The sequence below is a fragment of the Maniola jurtina genome, chromosome W (genome assembly GCF_905333055.1).
Source record: "Maniola jurtina chromosome W, ilManJurt1.1, whole genome shotgun sequence".
NCBI lineage: Eukaryota > Metazoa > Arthropoda > Insecta > Lepidoptera > Nymphalidae > Maniola > Maniola jurtina.
The window spans coordinates 5,753,348-5,773,425 of NC_060057.1; the positions used below are offsets into that span (position 1 = coordinate 5,753,348).

General features: G+C 38.4%; 1 protein-coding gene and 1 pseudogene across 1 annotated transcript; both read left to right on the top strand.

Annotated features, from left to right (window-relative positions):
* The first annotated feature begins 286 nt into the window (after nucleotides 1-286).
* Nucleotides 287-11,892, top strand: LOC123879844 (annotated as a pseudogene).
* An 800-nt stretch (nucleotides 11,893-12,692) lies between these two features.
* Nucleotides 12,693-14,472, top strand: LOC123879762. The gene has a single exon (XM_045927669.1). It carries the CDS (start codon nucleotides 12,995-12,997, stop codon nucleotides 13,769-13,771), a length of 777 nt encoding a protein of 258 aa, XP_045783625.1. The 5' UTR covers nucleotides 12,693-12,994; the 3' UTR covers nucleotides 13,772-14,472.
* Nucleotides 14,473-20,078: the final 5,606 nt, after the last annotated feature.

Genomic DNA, 20,078 nt, shown 5'->3' on the forward strand with positions numbered 1-20,078 from the left:
TGAACTATTCTATAATAATATTGAAGCCTCAATAGCTCAACCGGTAAAGGAGTGGACTGAAAACCGAAAGGTCGACGGTTCAAACCCCGCCCGTTGCACTATTGTCGTACCTACTCCTAGCACAAGCCTGACGCTTAGTTGGAGAGGAAAGGGGAATATTAGTCATTTAACATGGCTAATATTCTTTTTTAAAAAAAATAATAATAATTTACGAGTGCATCGAATCAGCTCGAAATTGACAATTGACCACAGACTAAAAACATAGAAAAAGAATTGACAAAAAATAAATAAATTGTAGATTGCATTGCAGCAGTAAACCTTAATTTTTTGATTTTATTTTATCAACATTACTGAGAAAAAACGAATAAGATACCTATTTCCGAGAAAATACTAAGGACTATATGTTTCAACATGAATTTTACGTTTAATAAAGAAAAGAAATTGAAATACTACAATAATCTGTTTGGGACTTGGCTTTGTGATTTAAGAAAATAACTTTACTTGTGTCTCAAAAATTAATAAACTTTGTATTATGTGGTCATATTCTAGCGTCATTAATTATTACGTTTTATTGTAAAACAAACTTATAAAATGTGGTGTTGTCTCCCTTTCTGTGAGAACTCCAGAGAAAATCTTTTCTCAAAAACATGCTTGAAATCTCAGGATATAACTTTTCATGGGTAAGTAAATGTCACTATCATTATAATGTGTAGTATATTATAAGGAGAAACTGACTGACATCAACATAGTACAATCTTCTAGGCAAGCGTGCTCTGTCTTAGGCTGCACTATCACTTGCCACTGTCTGATTGCAGCCAAACGCTAGTCTATAAATTAAAAAAACAAAATATCTGCATAATATCATAACGTACATATTTATTAAGAACATTATAATTAAAGTATAAAAGAACTGTTGGATTTAGGTGGTGTAAGACTGCCATGTGGAAGTCCTTACAGACCTATATATAGTCCTAAGAGACCTATGATCCGCAATGGATGTCTATTGGTTAATGACGATGAAGGAACCACCTTTAGGTTAAATTCCACATTACAGGTTTCCTACGATAGGATGGCAGAGAACTGCATGGCTGGTGTCTCTAGATATAGAAGAATGCCACTTGCCAGATGGTGCTATGGTTTGCTCGCAACATTTCAAAAATGATGATTTTCTGAGTGGGACCCGAATACTCAAAAATATTGCTATCCCTTATACTGCACAGGTATTTTTCTGGCTTATGTCATGTCCACTGGCAACAAAAAATAGACAAATAGAGTCAAATCATTTATTCAAAACTAGAGGATGCCCGCGGCTTCGGCCGCGTGGATTTTGGTTTTTTAAAATCCTGTAGGAACACTTCGATTTTCTGGAATAAAAAATTAGCCTTTGTACTTCCCTGGAATGTACCCCAAGTCTGTACCAAATTTCATTAAAATCGGTTCTGCGGTTGGGCCGTGAAAACGTAACAGACAGACAGACACACTTTCGCATTTATAAAATATTAGTTTGGTAAATAGGTAACATAGTACACTTTTTGATTGCCAATTTTGTAAGATAATGATATCGTAATGGTGATAATTAATTATATAAACTTAAAACTAAAGCTATGAGGGTTCCATCATCATCCAGGTCTGAGAAGAGCACACAACAAACTCAGTCTTGTATTCTTTTTACTATCACCAGTTCACAAAAATTATAAGAACTATCGAAGCTGTTAAGCCACTCATTTCCAAAGTTATTTTAATAAGCTTATGTTTTATGTAAGCTATGAACTTGTTGAGAGACATCACACTATCACACTATCACACTAATATTATAAAGGCGAAAGTTTGTATGTGTGTGTGTGTGTGTATGTTTGTTACTCCTTCACGCAAAACTACTGGACGGATTTGGCTGAAATTCGGAATGGAGATAGATAATATCCTGGATTAGCACATAGGCTACTTTTTATCCCGGAAAACCAAAGAGTTCCCACGGGATTTCAAAAACCTAAATCCACGCGGACGAAGTCGCGGGCGTCAGCTAGTCTTGAATATGTATTCTTCATAGCAATTCATATATATTTTTAAGCTTCTTAATTTTGCCTTATAATTCATCTATACTAATGTATTAATGCGAAAGTGTGTCTGTCTGTCTGCTACCTTTTCATGGCCCAACAGTTTAACCGATTCTGACGAAATTTGGTACAGGGTTAGCTTGCGTCTCTGTTATTGACAATCCACACTCACAAAGTCGCGGGCATCCTCTAGTACTTAATACTTAAATGCGAAAATATGTCTATATATATTTCCATCTGTCTGCTAGCTTTCAAGGCTCATTGATTTTGATGAAATTGAAATTTTGAAGACCCTTTTTTCGTCCCGGAAAATCAAAGAGTTCCCACATTTTTTTAAATGTTGATGTGCATAGACAAATAGTTGCAGACAGCATCTACTTGGTACGGGATAACATGCATCCTATATATATACAGATATAAGTTACTTTAAAAAAAAAATTGATTGTCTTTAAAGTCGGTTTACTGATGATAGTTGAACGTGACAACAAAGGCCGATTGTGCTTCTTTGTCGCTCGTTCCGCGCTCTCGCTTGCACTTCAAGCCTTACATGGAACGCCTCAGAGCGAGGTAACGCCGCATGAGTCATGTTTTTTCGTGCGTGCAGCCGGCTCTATCGAATTATAAGACATTGTCACGTCAAAAATATAGTTTTCGTCAACTTCAAAAAATCTTTTTTTTAGTTTCAGTTGGTAGAACTAATTATTTTCTTTTCAGTTCTGTATGACATGCCTGGACACCGGTAGCAAGCTGTATTCATTAGACAAATACAGTTTGTCAGAGGCCTACAACAATGTGACTGGTTTATCGGTAAGTTGCATTACCTCCTCGCCATATGCCTGTGTGTGAAGTCTGCTAATCTGCATTTGGCCAACATACAACTATGTCCTAAGCCCTTATAAGAGGAGACCTGTGATCTGTAGTGAGTTGGTGATGGGTTAATCATGATGATAACTATTCTATTCCATCAGTCTGTATGTGACTACTGCTGGACGTAGGCCTTTGCAAGAGCGCGCCACCAAACACGGTCCTCCGCCTTCCTCATCCACCCGCTCCCTGCCACCTTCAGGTCACCAGTCCAGCGGGCTGGAGGTCGTCCCACACTGCGTTTACTGGTACACAGTCTCTATTCCAGAACATTCCGGAACTTTTAACATCACTATCATCATCAGCCTGTGGACATCCACTGTTGGACATAGGCCTTCCCTAAAGAGCGCCACCACACCCGGTCCTCAGCCTTCCTCATCCAGCCACTTCCCGCCAGCCGCTCTATATCGTCAGTCCATCGTGCTGGAGGACGTCCCATGCCACGCTTGGTCTCCACTCAAGGACTTGCCGGCTCCAACGGCCATCGTCTCAACGACAGGCATGGCCCACTGCCACTTCAGCTTGCTAATAGTTTGGGCTATGTCAGTGATCTTGGTTCTCCTGTGGATCTCCTCATTTAACATAGTCCGTGATAATTAATTTCAGTTGCACAACATGATAAGCTTCCAACCAAAACTTTGCACAGAATGTACTCAGAGATTGATCAATTGCAATAAGTTTCGAGACAAGAGTGCGAGAGCCCACAACTTATTGGTGCAAGTGCTTGCTAACCATGGAATGGTAAGTTTCATAGCTTTTAGTGTTCTCAAAGGGAATAAATTAAAAATTTATAACACCCCCAACAAGTGAAGGTTACTGTAACTAGAAAAGAGCTGATAACTTTCAAACGGCTGAACCGATTTTCTTGAATTATAGCTAAGAACACTCTCGATCAAGCCACCTTTCAAACAAAAAAAAACTAAATTAAAATCGGTTCATTAGTTTAGGACCTACGGCGCCACAGACAGATACACACGTCAAACTTATAACACCCCTCTTTTTGGGTCGGGGGTTAAAAAAAGGACTTTGGTTCCTTAATATTCAAATGAAATTTGATCTACGTTTGTATGAAGCGAGTGACGGAGAGACCCCTCTTAATAAGATGATTTTGAATTATCGATATTTCGACCCAGTTGCATAAAGCTTTATAATTAAACTTTTTTATAGGTAACAACACAAAACATTAAAACTATTAACAGAGTAGAAAATCACTTAGCATCTAATCTATTCAAGAAATCTTTGGAACCAAATCACTGTGACTTGCATATAATCACTGAAGAAGAAAAAGAAAATGACTTTCCTAATATACCCATCGAAAACATAGTTGTTTCTGTGGAAAAAACTGAAATTAAAATTGAGAATGAATATAATAATAAGGAAGATATTTTTACCTGTGATTTTGATAGCGACGGCTTTTCAAATGATGATATAGACTTAGCTGAGTTACTAAAGGATAGTAACAAAAATCTAGAAAAAGAAAATAGAAAAAATCTAGACACAGACGCTAGCAAAAACATAGAAAGAGAAACTATTAAAATAGATAAACATAATATCGATGATTTTATTAATAACGAGATATTTACAGAAGTGGAATTTCCAAACAGCGATCATAATTCGGATTTCATCAATGATTTGGATAAAAAAAGTTCCAGTAAGAAAAATGGAAAATTTGTTAGTAAAAGTAAAGTTTCTAAAGAAGTTAGTTTGAAAAGTAAAATGGTTAAAAAGAAGAAACGAGTCAAATCTGAAGTAAAAGGTCGGCCCGGAAGAAAACCAGGTATAGAATTACAATAATCTATATACTCATCATCATCAGCCTGTGGACGTCCACTGTTGGACATAGGCCTTCCCTAAAGAGCGCCACCACACCCGGTCCTCAGCCTTCCTCATCCAGCCACTTCCCGCCAGCCGCTTATACTCATACATGCTAAAATTTTATTGGTTGTTTTCCCGAAGCAAAATGATTTTGTCATGGTATTAGATTCAATCTATAAATACAAAAAACTAGAGGATGCCCGCGACTTCGTCCGCGTGGATTCAGGTTTTTAAAGATCCCGTGGAAACTGTTTCATTTTCCGGGATAAAATGCCTATGTCAATTACAGGGACGCACGCTACCTCGGTACCAAATTTCATACAAATCGGTTAAACGGATGGGTTTTTAGGAATCCCATGGGAAAGTTTTGATTTCCCGGGATAAAAAGTAGCCTATGTCCGTCCCCGGGATATAAGCTAACCCTGTACCAAACGTCAGAATCTGTTAAATTGTTGGGCCGTGAATAGGTAGCAGACAGACGGACAGACACACTTTCGCATTTATAATATTAGTATGGATTAGAATCAAAAATGCCAAATTTTACAAATAAACTTACAAATTTTACCTCTTTATGTTTATAATTTATATTGGTACCAAATAAACAGTTTTTCTTTCTTTCTTTCTTTCTTTCTTATGATTAGTGTAAACTATGTAGAGATATCATCTCGCTTTATTCCAGGTTTCAAAGAAGAATTAAAACTGTTCAAAGTAACAGAATTGACTCACGAAGAGCAATTGGCTGAAATACTGAAGAGGAAGGAAACATCCAATTTCAAGAACTCTCCATATAAATGCACCACTTGCTTCAAGGGTTTCTGTGATACCAGCGCGTATAACAGACACATGGACAAACATACGAACGTAAGTTATATTTTTAGGGTTCCATATCCGAAGGCAATGGGAACGTATTACTAAGCCTATCACTTTTGTTAGGGTTCTGTACCTCAAAAGAAAAAAAGGAATTCTTATAGGTTCACTTTGTTGTCTGTCTGTCTGTCATGTCTGTCAAGATATAGGATATAGGAAACATTTTAATCACATTTTTGTCTTCTACTCATTTTAAGATATTTTTTTTAGTGATGTAACCACAAATTCACTGTTTTTGGATTTATTCCTTTACTTGTGCTATAAAACCTACGTACCTGCCAAATTTCATGATTTTAGGTCAACGGGAAGTACCCTATAGGTTTTCTTGACAGATACGACAGACGGACAGATAACAAAGTGATCCTATAAGAGTTCCTTTTTTTCATTTTGCGATACGGAACTCTGAAAATTAAAAAATGTTATATCTTGTGCCTTGGTACGGAACTCTTCGTGTGCGAGACCGACTGCGACCGAATTTTTTATTTTATTGAAGTGATGCAATGGTATTGGAGTTTGCTTGTTTATTTTTCTGAGAGTTTTCTCGTAACAGGTACATATATAGGGTTAATGTTTTCTCGGTATATTGAAGTGATATATATTAATTGTATATACATCGCATTGAGCGATTTTGGGATACTACAATTCATTTGAAAATCCAAAAAACCTCTGCCAACTGACTTTCTTTTTTTTTCAGAAATTTGGACAGTTTGCTTGTCCCGTATGCGGGCTCCACACAAAGAACACATATCGAGTCAATAAACATTTGAACAACACCCACGCTGCTTTATACAACTGTACTGCATGTACTTTCATTACTAGAAGTAGGTGAGTACATCAAGGGATTTGAATCCATACTAATATTATAAATGCGAAAGTGTGTCTGTCTGTCTGGCTGCTAGCTCTTCACGGCCAGACAGTTTAACCGATTTTTATGGGTACAGAGTTAGCTTACATCCCGGGGATGGACATAGTCTAATTTTTATCCCAGAAAATCAGAGTTCCCACGGGATTCCTAAAGGCCCATCCCTTCAACTGAGTCATATGAAATACTAGCTTATGCCCGCAGCTTCGCCCGCGTGGACTTAGATTTTTAGAAATCCTGGGGAAACTCTTTGATTTTCCAGGATAAAAAGTAGCCTATGTGCTAATCCAGGATATTATCTATTTCCATTCCAAATTTCAGCCAAAACCGTCCTGTAGTTTTGCGTGAAGGAGTAACAAACATACACACACACACACACACAAACTTTCGCCTTTATAATATTAAGTGTGATAGTACAGAGATAGCTTACATCCTGGAAACCGACATATGCCACTTTTTATCCCTGAAAATCAATGAGTTCCCACGGGATTTTTAAGAAACATCCACGACGACGAAGTCGCAGGCATCATCTAGTATGTTAATATATGCAATACGACTGAGTTGCCGGGCGACTAGTCGACCGTGCGTAGTGGCTCATTGTGAGAGGAGATCCGTGCTCAGTAGTGAGCCGACGATGGGTTGATGACGTTCATTTGGGTGTGGATTTTTCAGGAATTCGGCGAAAGCTCACGAACGGTGGCACGATGGAAAAAAATTACAAATGCCCGCATTGTGAAGAAGAATTTATGTGAGTACTCGATCCACATGAATTTAGATTTTTTTTAAATCCCTGGGAACTATTTGATTTTCCGGGATAAAAAGTTGCGAATCTCAAATTCCGGGACATAAGCGTCTGTCTACCTCCGTACCAATTTCATATAAATCGGTTAAACAGATGGGTCTTTAAGAATCTCGAGGAAACTCTTTAATTGTCCGGGATACAAAGTAGCCTATGTTCGTCCCCGGGATGTAAGCTAACTCTGAACCAAATTTCATCAAAATCGGCTAATCGCTGGCCGTGAAAAGCTACCAGACAGACAGACAGACACACTTTCGCATTTATAATATTAGTATGGATATCTGTGACCAAAATCGTACTTTTGACATAACTGTTGACATAAAGAGCCAAAAGGGCGGGTGAGATCTCATGCAATTAACTTTGATAGTTCTAATAAGTTTATGTGATTTTGTAAAGTGGTGATAATAAAAAAAAGAATACCCGGCTGAGTTTGTTGTGGGCTCTTCTCAGACTTGGGCGCGTTTGGAACCCTCGTAGCTTTAGTTTTAAGTTACGTAATTAATTATCACCACTATATCGTACAACTTTAACAATTTCGACCATCAAAAGGAGTACAATTGTAGCTACTTTGAGTAAATGATTTTGACTTTGACTTTGGCTTTGTTACAGTAAAAGCACGTCATACATGTCGCACGTGCGTATAAAGCACCCTTCAGACTACGTGTGCACTCAGTGCGGTTTCTCCTTCATCGGCGAGAGGGGACTACGCATGCATATGAATATGAAGCATCGCTTCGACGCCACAGAGGTAACAACATTCTACCATAGACAAATATCTCTTTGATTGGTGGACATTGACGGAGACGGCGTTGGTTTATAAGTGTTTATTGATCTTGCATGTTTATCAGTGCACAACCACCACCTGGATTTAGGTTTTTTAAAAATCCCGTGAGAACTCTGCTTTATGGGATAAAAAGTTGTCTATATCGTCGTCCCCGGGGTGTAAGCTACCTTTGTACCCGTCAAAATCGGTTGAAAGCTGCAAACAGACAGACACACTTTCGCAGTATGGAAGTATGAATTATTGACGGTTTTTTTGATCACTTTTCGGAAATTGCATAAACCCATAGTCAGTTTTGTCTGGAATGACCCTTTGTGGACCGAAGTAGCACTGGAGTCATGGACCTTATATTTTTTTTTCAGAACCCAGAAGGTCCAACGTGTGATGAGTGCAATATTCGCTTTGCATCCGAAATAGCATACCACCAACATATGAAGGTGTCACCCAAACATGCCACTGCTGAGTGAGTTAGCTTTTTTGAACATTCAATCATTTTTAGGGTTCTTGTGCAATGGTACGGAACCCTTGCCCATATGTTACTCTGGCTGATTTCCATCATCAACAAAACGTGCTGCCCTTAACAAATGACGCCGTATACCGATTGAAGATGACGCCTTCGTTACCTACCATCGGAGCGAATGCACGTGTCTGCATATTAATTATTTTATAACCCGTTTATATTATAAACCGTTTGATTAAACCATTCCACAACCAAAAGGAGTTCTACTTTCTCAACCAGCTCCGGACAGTCGCCCTAATGTAACTCATAAGTAAATATTGTTTCTTGCAGTACCTTCAAACTTAACTATCCAGTAAGAAAAATCTGTCGACGCAATCAGCCTAGGCCGACCAAGCCTGGCCTAAAGAGGGAATCTGCGCCTACCGCCAAAACCATGGGGCCCGTCGATTGTGAGCAGGTTGGTGTTCTTATACTAATACTACTACAATACTACATACAATCCATACTTCCATACTAATATTATAATGCGAATGTGTGTCTGTCCGTCTGCTATCATTTCACGGCCCAACAGTAACTGATTCTGACAAAATTTGGTACAGGGTTAGCTTATATCTCGAGGACGGACAGAGGCTACTTTTATCCGTGAAAATCAAAGAGTTCCACGGGATTCCTAAAACCCATCCGCTTAACCGATTTGTATGTTTGGTACCGAGGTAGCTTGCGTCCAGGTTATTGACATAGGCTACTTTTTATCCCGGAAAATCGGAGTTCCTACGGAACTTAAGAATCTATCCGTTAAACCGATTAATATGAAATTTGGTACAGAGGTAGCTTACGTCCCGGAAATTACCTTCGGCAACTTTTTATCCCGGAAAAGCAATAAGTTCCCATGGGATTTTTTAATTAACCTAAATCCACGTGGATGGAGTTGCGGGCATCATCTAGCTGTTTAATAATTTTATTTGTGGCCTAAACATTTCTTATTGTGAGAGGAGACCAAGTTCTCAGTAGTGAGCCGTCGATGGGTTGATCATGATAATGATGGATTCTCTTGTTTCCAGTGTGGTGTGAAATTGAAAGGCTCCCGCAGTTACGCTATGCATTTCAAGAAGTATCATCCAGACAAGAACCGCACCAAATTCCCGAAGGCGAGGATAATGTGCGAGCAGTGCGGAAAGATATTCACGGTGAGACAGAAACCGGTCAAGTGCGAGTCGGATTTTGACTTTGCTTAGACTTAAGTTTCAGTTAAAACAAGACAGATTTATGCCAGTGATATAACGCTGTCTCGTTTTAACAGTGTCTTAAGTGTAAGCTAAGTCAAAGTGGGCTGGCTCTATACTCGTAAATCTCAGACTAAGCGTGTCGCACGGCAGGTGCCGGCGCCGGCGCGCTGCCCGGCCGGCGTGCCGCGCGCCGCGCTCACCATCCCGCACGCCTTCCTGCACCTCGCGCGCTCCGGCATCCCAGGTTCCACTCCCCACCAACCAACTCTATTTACTCACACACTTATTTATTCATTTCCTACCCTTTTCATGTAAGACCTATTCATTCTAGATCATTAGTTTTGTCAAAAATCGCATCAAATAAAAAATTCTCATCGATCGCCTAGTTAGTATAATAATTATGTATAATAAATCTATCAAATCATTCTTATAAAGCATGTAGATAGGGTATATAAGTTCGCAAATAAAAATATTATAAACTACATATTTGCACTGAGAAGTTCAGGTAAAAAAAAAATTTATGTAGCTTTATACATATTGTTAGTTGCTTCAAAATGTTTAGTTCACAATAAGATTCTCTCGAACACCTATTTTTTACTTAATAATTATGTTATTGTAAAAACTAAGTAAGTTATATCTAAGATTTACCAAGTGTTAATTGGTAAAAGTCAAAACTGTGATAATAATTATACTTCGGACTTGCGCCAGTGCTAGGTAAATCTTAGGTTTAATACCTAGTTAACCAAAGGAATTAACGTTTAGTTTCTTTTAATGTTCTACTCCTGAAGTGATCCGTCATCCCTTCATTCAGCTTCACCTACCTACCTTCGATTTTCTCTTTCTTTAAGGAGCTTCTGCTTGTTGGACAGACAAGACTGCGTCAGAGTACTCAGATTTCAATCTGATTTGATTTTAAAGACTTCTGTATATCTCTAAGTTAAAACTTAAGTTTTACCGAGTGAATTCTAATAAAAGACCGAAATTAACGAATTTACAACATTTCGGACTTGTTAATCTTATGTCTTACCGTAAGTAGTTTAGGCTTTTACAAACTTAGCATATACTTATTTGAAAAGTTTGAACGCAACTCCGTACCGTCCTGTAGGAGCTGGTGTGGGAGTGTTGAGTTCGCTGGCGTTGCCCAGTGGGGTGCGCTTCGGCCCCTGCCGCGGCGTGCGGGCCAAGGCGGCCACCTCCTTGTATTGCTGGCAGGTAACCCACACTCCATACTATGTATCCCGCAAATAACTGAACAGAATATACGTATTTTCAAATCTACTTATCTGTAAAATAAATATATTTTCCTGGAATAAAAATATCCCGAGTGTCACGCAATATTGTTTGTATAGATATACGATCGTAACGGCAAACGCTCGCACGTAATAGACGCCGAAGACGAGAACAATTCCAACTGGATGCGCTATGTGAACTGCTCGCGACATTGGTGCGAGCAGAACCTGCTCGCTTACCAGTACAGGGGCGAGCTGTATTACAGGTTTTGTACATCACACTAATATTATAAAGGCGAAAGTTTGTATGTGTGTGTGTGTGTATGTTTGTTACTCCTTCACGCAAAAACCACTGGACGGATTTGGCTGAAATTCGGAATGGAGATAGATAATATCCTGGATTAGCACATAGGCTACTTTTTATCCCGGAAAACCAAAGAGTACTCCCGTGATTTCGAAAAACCTAAATCCACGCGGACGAAGTCGCGGGCGTCACCTAGTCCTCCATACACACAAACAGACCAACTGGATGCGCTATGTGAACTGCGCACTCGCGACATTGGTGCGAGCAGAACCTGGTCGCTTACCAGTACAGGGGCGAGCTGTATTACAGGTTTTGTATATCCTCCATACAAACTTTTTTTTTTTTTAAATTGAATAGGTAGTGTACTCTTGGTACTAAAATTAGAATTTTATGCCTACTTTTCAAATAATCATGTTATGTAATTTACACTCATTTAGTGTATTTCTCACTAATTTTAAAGAAAAATACCCATTTCAGGACGATCAAAGCAATTCCCCGTTTCACGGAGCTGCTGGTGTTCTACGGCGCGCAGTTCGCGAACATGCTGCGCGTCGACTTACGCGCCTACAACCGCCCCAAGGAGTACGCGCAGAAATTCGGTACATCAACATTTTCTTCAATCATATCATAAATTACTAGCTTATGCCCGCGACTTCGTCCGCGTAGACTACACTTTTAAACTCCTAATTTTACCCCCTAGGGTTGGAAAATCCAAAAATCCTTAGCGGATGTGTACGTCATAATAGCTACCTGCATGCCCAGCCCGATCGCTCAAGTAGTTTGAGCTGTGCATTGACAGATACCAGTCAGTCAGCCAGTCAGTCAGCCTTCCCTTTTGAATATTTAGATACACACTTAGGGCCTGTTTCACAACCGCCCGATAAACTTTATCTTGACGTCATTGTAGCCTCAATAGCTCAACCACGGTAATGGTATGTACAGTATTCAACTTCATACAAACGGACGAAACGTGAGCTATACCTACGCACCTCGATGTCGGCAGGCGCTCGACATGCAGACAGTCGCGACTGTGCCGCAGTGACGAACGGGCGGTGTTTTGTTTTTCTAACAATAACCGCGCGATTTTTTCGTTGTATGTGAAACCCGATCAAAGAAGCCACAATTTCAGCTCAGAATGTCGGTATTTAAAGTACCGGGACTACAATAAGATTAATTCGCAAACTTTTTTAATTGTACCCAGCGATGATTTTGTGGAATATATACAAAAAATGGAGAAAATGTTCCGAACTTCATTTAAAACCAAATATATAAATTGTAAAGTAGCTGCAGGTGTATATAACCAAGTAAAAGATATTCCTTTTTCTCTATCTTGCCCATATTCCCCAAAACAATTTTTGATTAAAAGCTTTATACGGATGTGGATTTTTTAAAATTTAAAATTTAATAATTCGTAACGTTCGTCTCAGCAAAGTTTGTGATCAAGAAGAAATCGCGGTGCAAAAGTAGTGTTAAAGTGAAAACAACCGACATAATTATTAAAAACCTAACCTATAAATTACACAGAGAAAACCAGTGACATAATTTGACAAATTATATGACAGTTCATCTGGCATCATAGACTATGGACTAAACTTCCGTCAATGGTACCAACCTTGTAATAATAGTCACCAGTACTGACGGGTAACTTTAGAATATCAAATATTTATAGAGTGCAGTTGCTAGTAAACAATTATTGACTCACCCACTTGTCTAAGAAGTTGAAATAAAAAAATATGGATAAAAGTATGGAACTACTGCTCTCAAAATTGGAAGAAAAACTTAATCAACAAACTACGATTATATCCACCGAAGTCACAAAAAACGTAATGCAGGCGCTAGACGAGAAAATGAAATCACTGCTAGAGGAAAATAATGCTTTGAAAACCAGAGTTACAGAATTGGAACACAAAATTGATTATATGGAGAGAAATAAGAGAAAAAATAATTTAGTGTTTTTTGGTGTAGAAGAGAAAGGGAAAACCGAAGGCGAATTAGTTGATCACTTAAAAGAAACTATTTTTGATATGGGTATACCCATTGAAATTCAAGAAATAGCTAATGTATACAGAATTGGCCCGCACTCAAATAAAAACCGACCGGTAGTGGTGACCTTTATATCAACGTGGAAAAAACATCTTGTGCAAAGAAATAAATCCAGCCTTCCACAAGGCATTTATGTTAAGGAAGACTATCCCAAAGAGGTACTCGAGGCACGTAAGAAACTTCAACCAAAATTAGAGGAAGAAAAGAATAAAGGGAATTTAGCATATATAAAATATGATAACCTAGTAGTGAAAAAATCAAAAGATAGTAATCGTGAGAAACGGAAGCGGGAAAAAACAGAATCGCCAGCAGTTACAAACCATACCAAAAAGCAGTTAACTGACCACAACCTAAACACACCCAACGAATCTCCTGTCAATAAAATGAAGGGAACCTTAAAGCCAAACATTATGAATTATGTAACACGAGGAAGATCATCATCGATGACTGAGTTGGCAAAAAACTAAATACTACCCCGGACAAGCGGAACCTGAAAAAGAAAGATCTCACAACACTGTCAAATAAAACCATAATAAACTGCACCCCAAGCCGGTTGGTCACCGTGGGGGAAGAAGACCACTACCCTCCATCCAATAAAACTAAAAGAGAACAAAACCTAAAAATTTGTACATACAATGTAAGATCACTATCGACAGCGGAAAGAATTTTAGAATTGAACAATGCTATAGAAAAAATAAATTGGGACATTATAGGGCTCGCAGAAGTTAGAAGGATGGGATGCACAATAGAGGAACACAAAGATTATATCTTCTGCTACATAGGCGAGACTATTGGACTTCATGGCGTTGGTTTCCTTATAAAGAGAACACTTAAAGCCAACATTGTGAGCTTCACTGGTATATCAGAAAGAGTTGCCCTACTGAAGCTAAACTTCGAGGAGGTACGGGTTTCCCTAATTCAAGTTTATTCTCCAACTGAGAGCTCAAGCGAAGAAGAAATCACAAAATTTTATAATGACTTAACAAAAGCACAAGAGCTAGCAGACAAAAAATTACTAATTATTGGAGACTTTAATGCGAAAATAGGACTTCCAAAGCCTCACGAAAATATAATAATGGGCAAATATGGATACGGGAAGCGGAACTCTAGAGGCGAACGTCTAATACAATATGCACACGAGCACAAACTGTCAGTGATGAATACATATTTCAAGATAAAAGACTCTCGAAAGTGGACATGGGTTTCACCAGACCAAAAAACAAAGAACGAAATTGACTTTAAACTGAGCCAAAATCCAAAATCAGTGATAAATCTAGAGGTACTTAACAGAATTAATTTCCCATCGGACCACAGGATGATACGGTGCTCATTGAAAATTAAATTACCAAAAGTCAGTCGAAGAACATTCAAAGGTGTAACCAACACGTTGAAGTCCACTAGCGATAAAAAGAACTACAAACAAAATTTGATAGAGAACTCAACAACACTTTACAAATCTATGGAAAATATTGAAAATGTACAAATTCTCAGTGACAAACTAGAAGAAACAATTAAAAAAAGCTTGAAACTAGATGAAAAATTAGGAATAACCAACAAAAAGCACAAAATTATTAGTGAGCAAACATTGAATTTAATTTCTAAGCGAACTAAACTGTTGAACACAAAAAGTAAATCCAAAGAAATGAGGGAAGAATTAAAGGAGTTATTCAAAAAAACTAATAGAGCAATCCGAAAAGATTATGATAATTATAGAAGAACAGTCATAGAAAGAAACATACTAACATACCGAAGTTCGAAAAGAGCCTATAAAGAATTGGTAATTCATAAAAACTGGATACAGTGCTTAAATGACGGAAAAGGAGAAACTAGAACTAGGGAAGACATAATAAAATGTGCAACTGCCTTCTACTCAAACCTTTACAAAAAACTACCGCAAGAAACAGACGGAAAAATTAATTCTAAGAGCAAAGAGACTATTGAAACAATTGTGGACCCAATAAACGAAAGAGAGATATTAGGACATATAAAGAAATTAAAATCTGAAAAGAGCCCAGGACCAGACAAACTCGCAAATGAAGCCGTAAAAATAGGAGCGCCTATTCTAGTTGGATATCTAGCAAAACTTTTTAACTTAGTACTGGAAAAAGAACACGTACCAACACAATGGTGCAAATCAAATATAACATTACTGTACAAGAAAGGGAATCCACTAGACATAGGCAACTATAGGCCCATCAGTCTACTATCTACAATTTACAAACTCTTTTCATCAATCCTTCTGAGTAGAATAGCACCAGAAATAGATAAAAACCAATCATTAGAACAGGCAGGTTTTCGACCACAATATTCTACAATAGACCACATACATACTATAGAACAGATAATTGAAAAATTTAAAGAGTTTAACAAACCACTTTATATTGCATTTGTGGACTACTCCAAAGCATTTGACAGTATTACACACTCATCTATCTGGAATGCTTTAAGAAGTAATAACATAAGTGGAAAATATATAAACATTATAAAGAAAATTTACTCCATGAGTGTAAGTAGAGTGAAACTAGAAAGGCAAGGAGAAGAGTTCACGATTGAAAGAGGCGTTAGACAAGGAGACCCGCTTTCTCCCAAGCTATTCATAGCTGTTCTGGAGGACATCTTCAAAAACCTTGATTGGAAAAATAAGGGAATATGGGTGCTACACAAAAGGCTAACACATTTGAGGTTTGCGGACGACATAGCTATTTTTGGCGAGACCGCCAACGATCTGGAGAAAATGCTACAGAGTTTAGATTCAGAAAGTCAAAAAGTTGGTCTGCACATGAATACTACCAAAACTAAAATCATGACAAACAGTCACAAGAAAACAATCAAAATAGAACAAAAGTCAGTAGAGTATGTGGACAGCTATGTGTACTTGGGTAAACTGGTCTCCTTTGAAGCGAACACTAACGAAAAAGAAGTGGACAGAAGAATAAACATAACATGGAAGAAATACTGGGCACAAAAAGAAATTCTAAAAGGAAATTATAACCTAAAAATGAAAAAGATGATAATGGATTCCTGCATCCTCCCAAGCCTAACTTATGCAAGCCAAACATGGGTATTCACCGAAAAAGTCAAAAATAAAATCCTGTCCTGTCAACACGCCATGGAAAGAAGCATATTGAAGCTGAGAAGAATACAAAAAACTAGAAACATAGACATCCGCAAGAAAACTCAGATAATAGATGCTCTTCAGTATGCCCTGGAACAAAAGTGGAAATGGGCAGGACATATATCAAGGTATAAGGACAAAAGGTGGACTTATTTAACAACAAAATGGCAGGGCCCTACAGGCAAAAGGAGTGTAGGAAGGCAGAGGAAAAAGTGGGAAGACGAAATTATAGGTGTCGCAGGAAGAAAATGGATGGAAACCGCAATCGACAGAGAGGCCTGGAAAATGATGGGGGAGGCTTTTACCCGCAGGGGGCCGCACGCCAAGATTGTTAAAATATTGTAAAAATAAAAAATGTAATAGGTGCTAATTAGTGTGTGGAAAATAAAGCTTTAATAATAATAATAACGTTCGTTTAATTTCCTACGTCTCAGTTGAGGCGCAAATATATTTCGGTCTCATACATACTGACTTTCCAAAATGTTGCCAACTGCCTCAAAAACGTGGTCAAAATTTCGAAAAATAAAAAAAAAATACAAAATGGCCGCCAACTCGTTTCACAGAAAGATTTTACACGGTTTCATAATTTTCCTATTAACTACAGGATATACCGCGCCCGATGACGTTTCAATCTTTCCTCTCGCTCGCACCCACGCGAAAGGGGATACCGTGAAAAAGACCGTGTCGAAAATCACTTTTTCTTTGATAAATTCCAGTGTTGCCAGTCTCCGGCGACAAAAATACCCAAATGTCATTTGTACGAGCAAAACACGTAATCGCTCATACTCGGATTTTGCTAAAAGTTCGTATTTCAATTTTTTATAATTTCCCGAGAATCTTGAAATTTCCCGAAAAATGGGGTAATTTTTTCCGACCGATCTATACCTCGAGTCCATACGTACAATCGCTTCATAGGAACCGAATCACTCCGATGTTGCCAACTTTGAGATATTTAACTTTTAAAATTGCGTTTTTTCGTACCTCGAACAAAACGGCGCCATGACAGCCGCCATCTTGAATTTTGAAAAACCACTCTCGTTCTGTCAAAATACAGGATAGTCGTGGGCGAAACCAGAAAAAATAATTATCCTTGACTATCCCGTCTTGGATCTGTGGCGCCGCGGTTCGGGGTCGAAAAATCAAAATTTTGAAAACGCTACGGCTCGGCCGCCATCTTGTTTTTCCAATTTTTTCTACTTTTTTTATTAATCATTTACTAATTTCTTCAAAGTTTGCAAAATTCAACACAATCGGTTGGAAAACAACGGAGCTGCAAAAATCACGACAGCTGCCATCTTGTTTTTCCGAAATGTCATAATTTTTCCCCAGAGGGTTCCCGAAACCAAACACAACTCCCCCACATCACTATATCATTTTCCGTCTCCTTCTAGGAGAACAATTATGTCAATGAGTCAGTCAGTCAGTGGTAATCGAGCTATATATAGTATAACTAGTGTTTTGCTCGGTGCGCGAGCTGCTAAAGCAGCTCGCGTGACGTGGTAAGGTTAACTTTATTATATAAAACCAAATTGATTTATTAAGAGACACAATTCACCCCGAAAACCCCCATAAAATGACAGGCATTTCTATTTTTTGGAGAAAATGTAAGTCCGCCATCTTGGATTTGAAAATAAATGTCATTATCAAAATCAGCACCCTGGAAAACCCTGAAAACGATGTCCATATTATTTTTTGTAAATTAGGATAATAATTTAGTAGGGTGCGTGGGTGCGCGGACCACTAAAGTGGTCCGCGAGCATGCAGAGTTTGTTCCACCGAGTAGACCTTCGGATCCTGATCATCTTTTGTCAAGAAACCACTCTGCCATCTTTTATAGCCTCCGAGATAGACACCGACGAAATTTGTACGGCGGCCATCTTGTTTTTCCAAAATTTTCCACTTTTTCTATTAATCGTTTACTACATTCTTCAAAGATTGCGAGTTTCAACGAAATCGGTTGGAAAACAAAAGAGTTGCAAAAATCACGTCGGCCGCCATCTTGTTTTTCTGAAATGTCATAATTTTTCTCTACTCGCCTCCTCCACCCGAACACATCTCCCCTACATTATTGTATCGTTTTTCGTCTCTTTCTAGGAGAATGAGACATTCAATATTCGCGATACAAAATGTATGGGAAAATAAATTCCGCCATTTTGAATTTTTTTTCTATTCATCGAGTAGATCTTCGGACCCTGATCATCTCTTGCCAAAAAACCACACTTCCATCTTTTATACCCTCTGAGCTGGACGCCGGCGAAATTTGTATGGCGGCCATCTTTTTTTCACCATTTTGAATTTTTTTTCAGCTTTTTGGCAATTGGATGACGTCATGAATGACATTTGCTCGAGCACCCCTCATCTATCTTCAATACCTTAAGCGGACCCTTCACCCGTCTCCAAAATCCTCAATCATCAGCTGTCTCCATAATTTTGGCTTACTAACTTTTTGTTTTCTATACGATACCATCAGTGAAAAAAAAATTTTTCATACAAAATTTTACAGGAGTTTCTTAGTCTCGAATCTCGAAAATCTCCCCAAAAGTGGCAACACCGGTTGCATATCTCCATACTGCCAGCCGAGATACACAATCGATTCATACATACTGACTTTCCAAAATGTTGCCAACTGCCTCAAAAACGTGATCAAAATTTCGAAAAATTAAAAAAAATACAAAATGGCCGCCAACTCTTTTCACAGAAAGATTTTACACGGTTTCATAATTTTCCTATTAACTACAGGATATACCGCTCCCGATGACGTTTCAATCTCTCATCTCGCTCGTACCCAGGCGAACCGATCGCCCCTAAAAAAGACCATGTCAAAAATCACTTTTACTTTGATAAATTCTAGTGTTGCCAGTCCCTGGCGACAAAAGTACCTAAATGTCATTTGCACGAGCAAACCAAGTAATCGCTAATACTCGGATTTTGCTAAAAGCGCGTATTTCGATTTTTTACAATTTCCCGAAAATCTTGAAATTTCCCTAAAAATAGGGTAAATTTTTTGCTCCAATCTATACCTCGAGCCTATACGTACAATCGCTTCATAGAAACCGAATCGCTCCGATGTTGCCAACTTTGAGATATTTAACTTTTAAAATTGCGTTTTTTCGTACCTCGAACAAAACGGCCGCCATGACAACCGCCATCTTGAATTTTTAAAAACCACTCCCGTTCTGTCAAAATACAGGATAATCGTGGGCGAATCACGAAAAAATAATTATCCTAGACTACCGCGTTTGGGATCTGTAGCGCTGCGGTTAGGGGTCGAAAAATGAAAATTTTGAAAACGTTCCAGCTCAGCCGCCATTTTGTTTTTCCAATTTTTTCTACTTTTTTTATTAATTTTTAACCAATTTCTTTAAAGATTGCAAAATTCAACAAAATCGGTTGGAAAACAACGGAGCTGCAAAAATCACGTCGGCCGCCATCTTGTTTTTCCGAAATGTCATAATTTTTCCCCAGAGGGTTCCCGAAACCGAACACAACTCCTCCACATCATTATATCATTTTCCGTCTCCTTCTAGGAGAACAATTATGTCAATGAGTCAGTGAGTCAGTCAGTGGTAATTGAGCTATATATAGTATAACTAGTTTTTGCTCGGTGCGCGAGCTGCTAAAGCAGCTCACGTGACGTGGTAAGGTAAACTTTATTATAT

Coding starts and splice junctions, on each gene's coding strand:
- LOC123879762 (XM_045927669.1), top strand. CDS start 12,995: ATGGATAAAAGTATGGAACTACTGCTCTCAAAATTGGAAGAAAAACTT.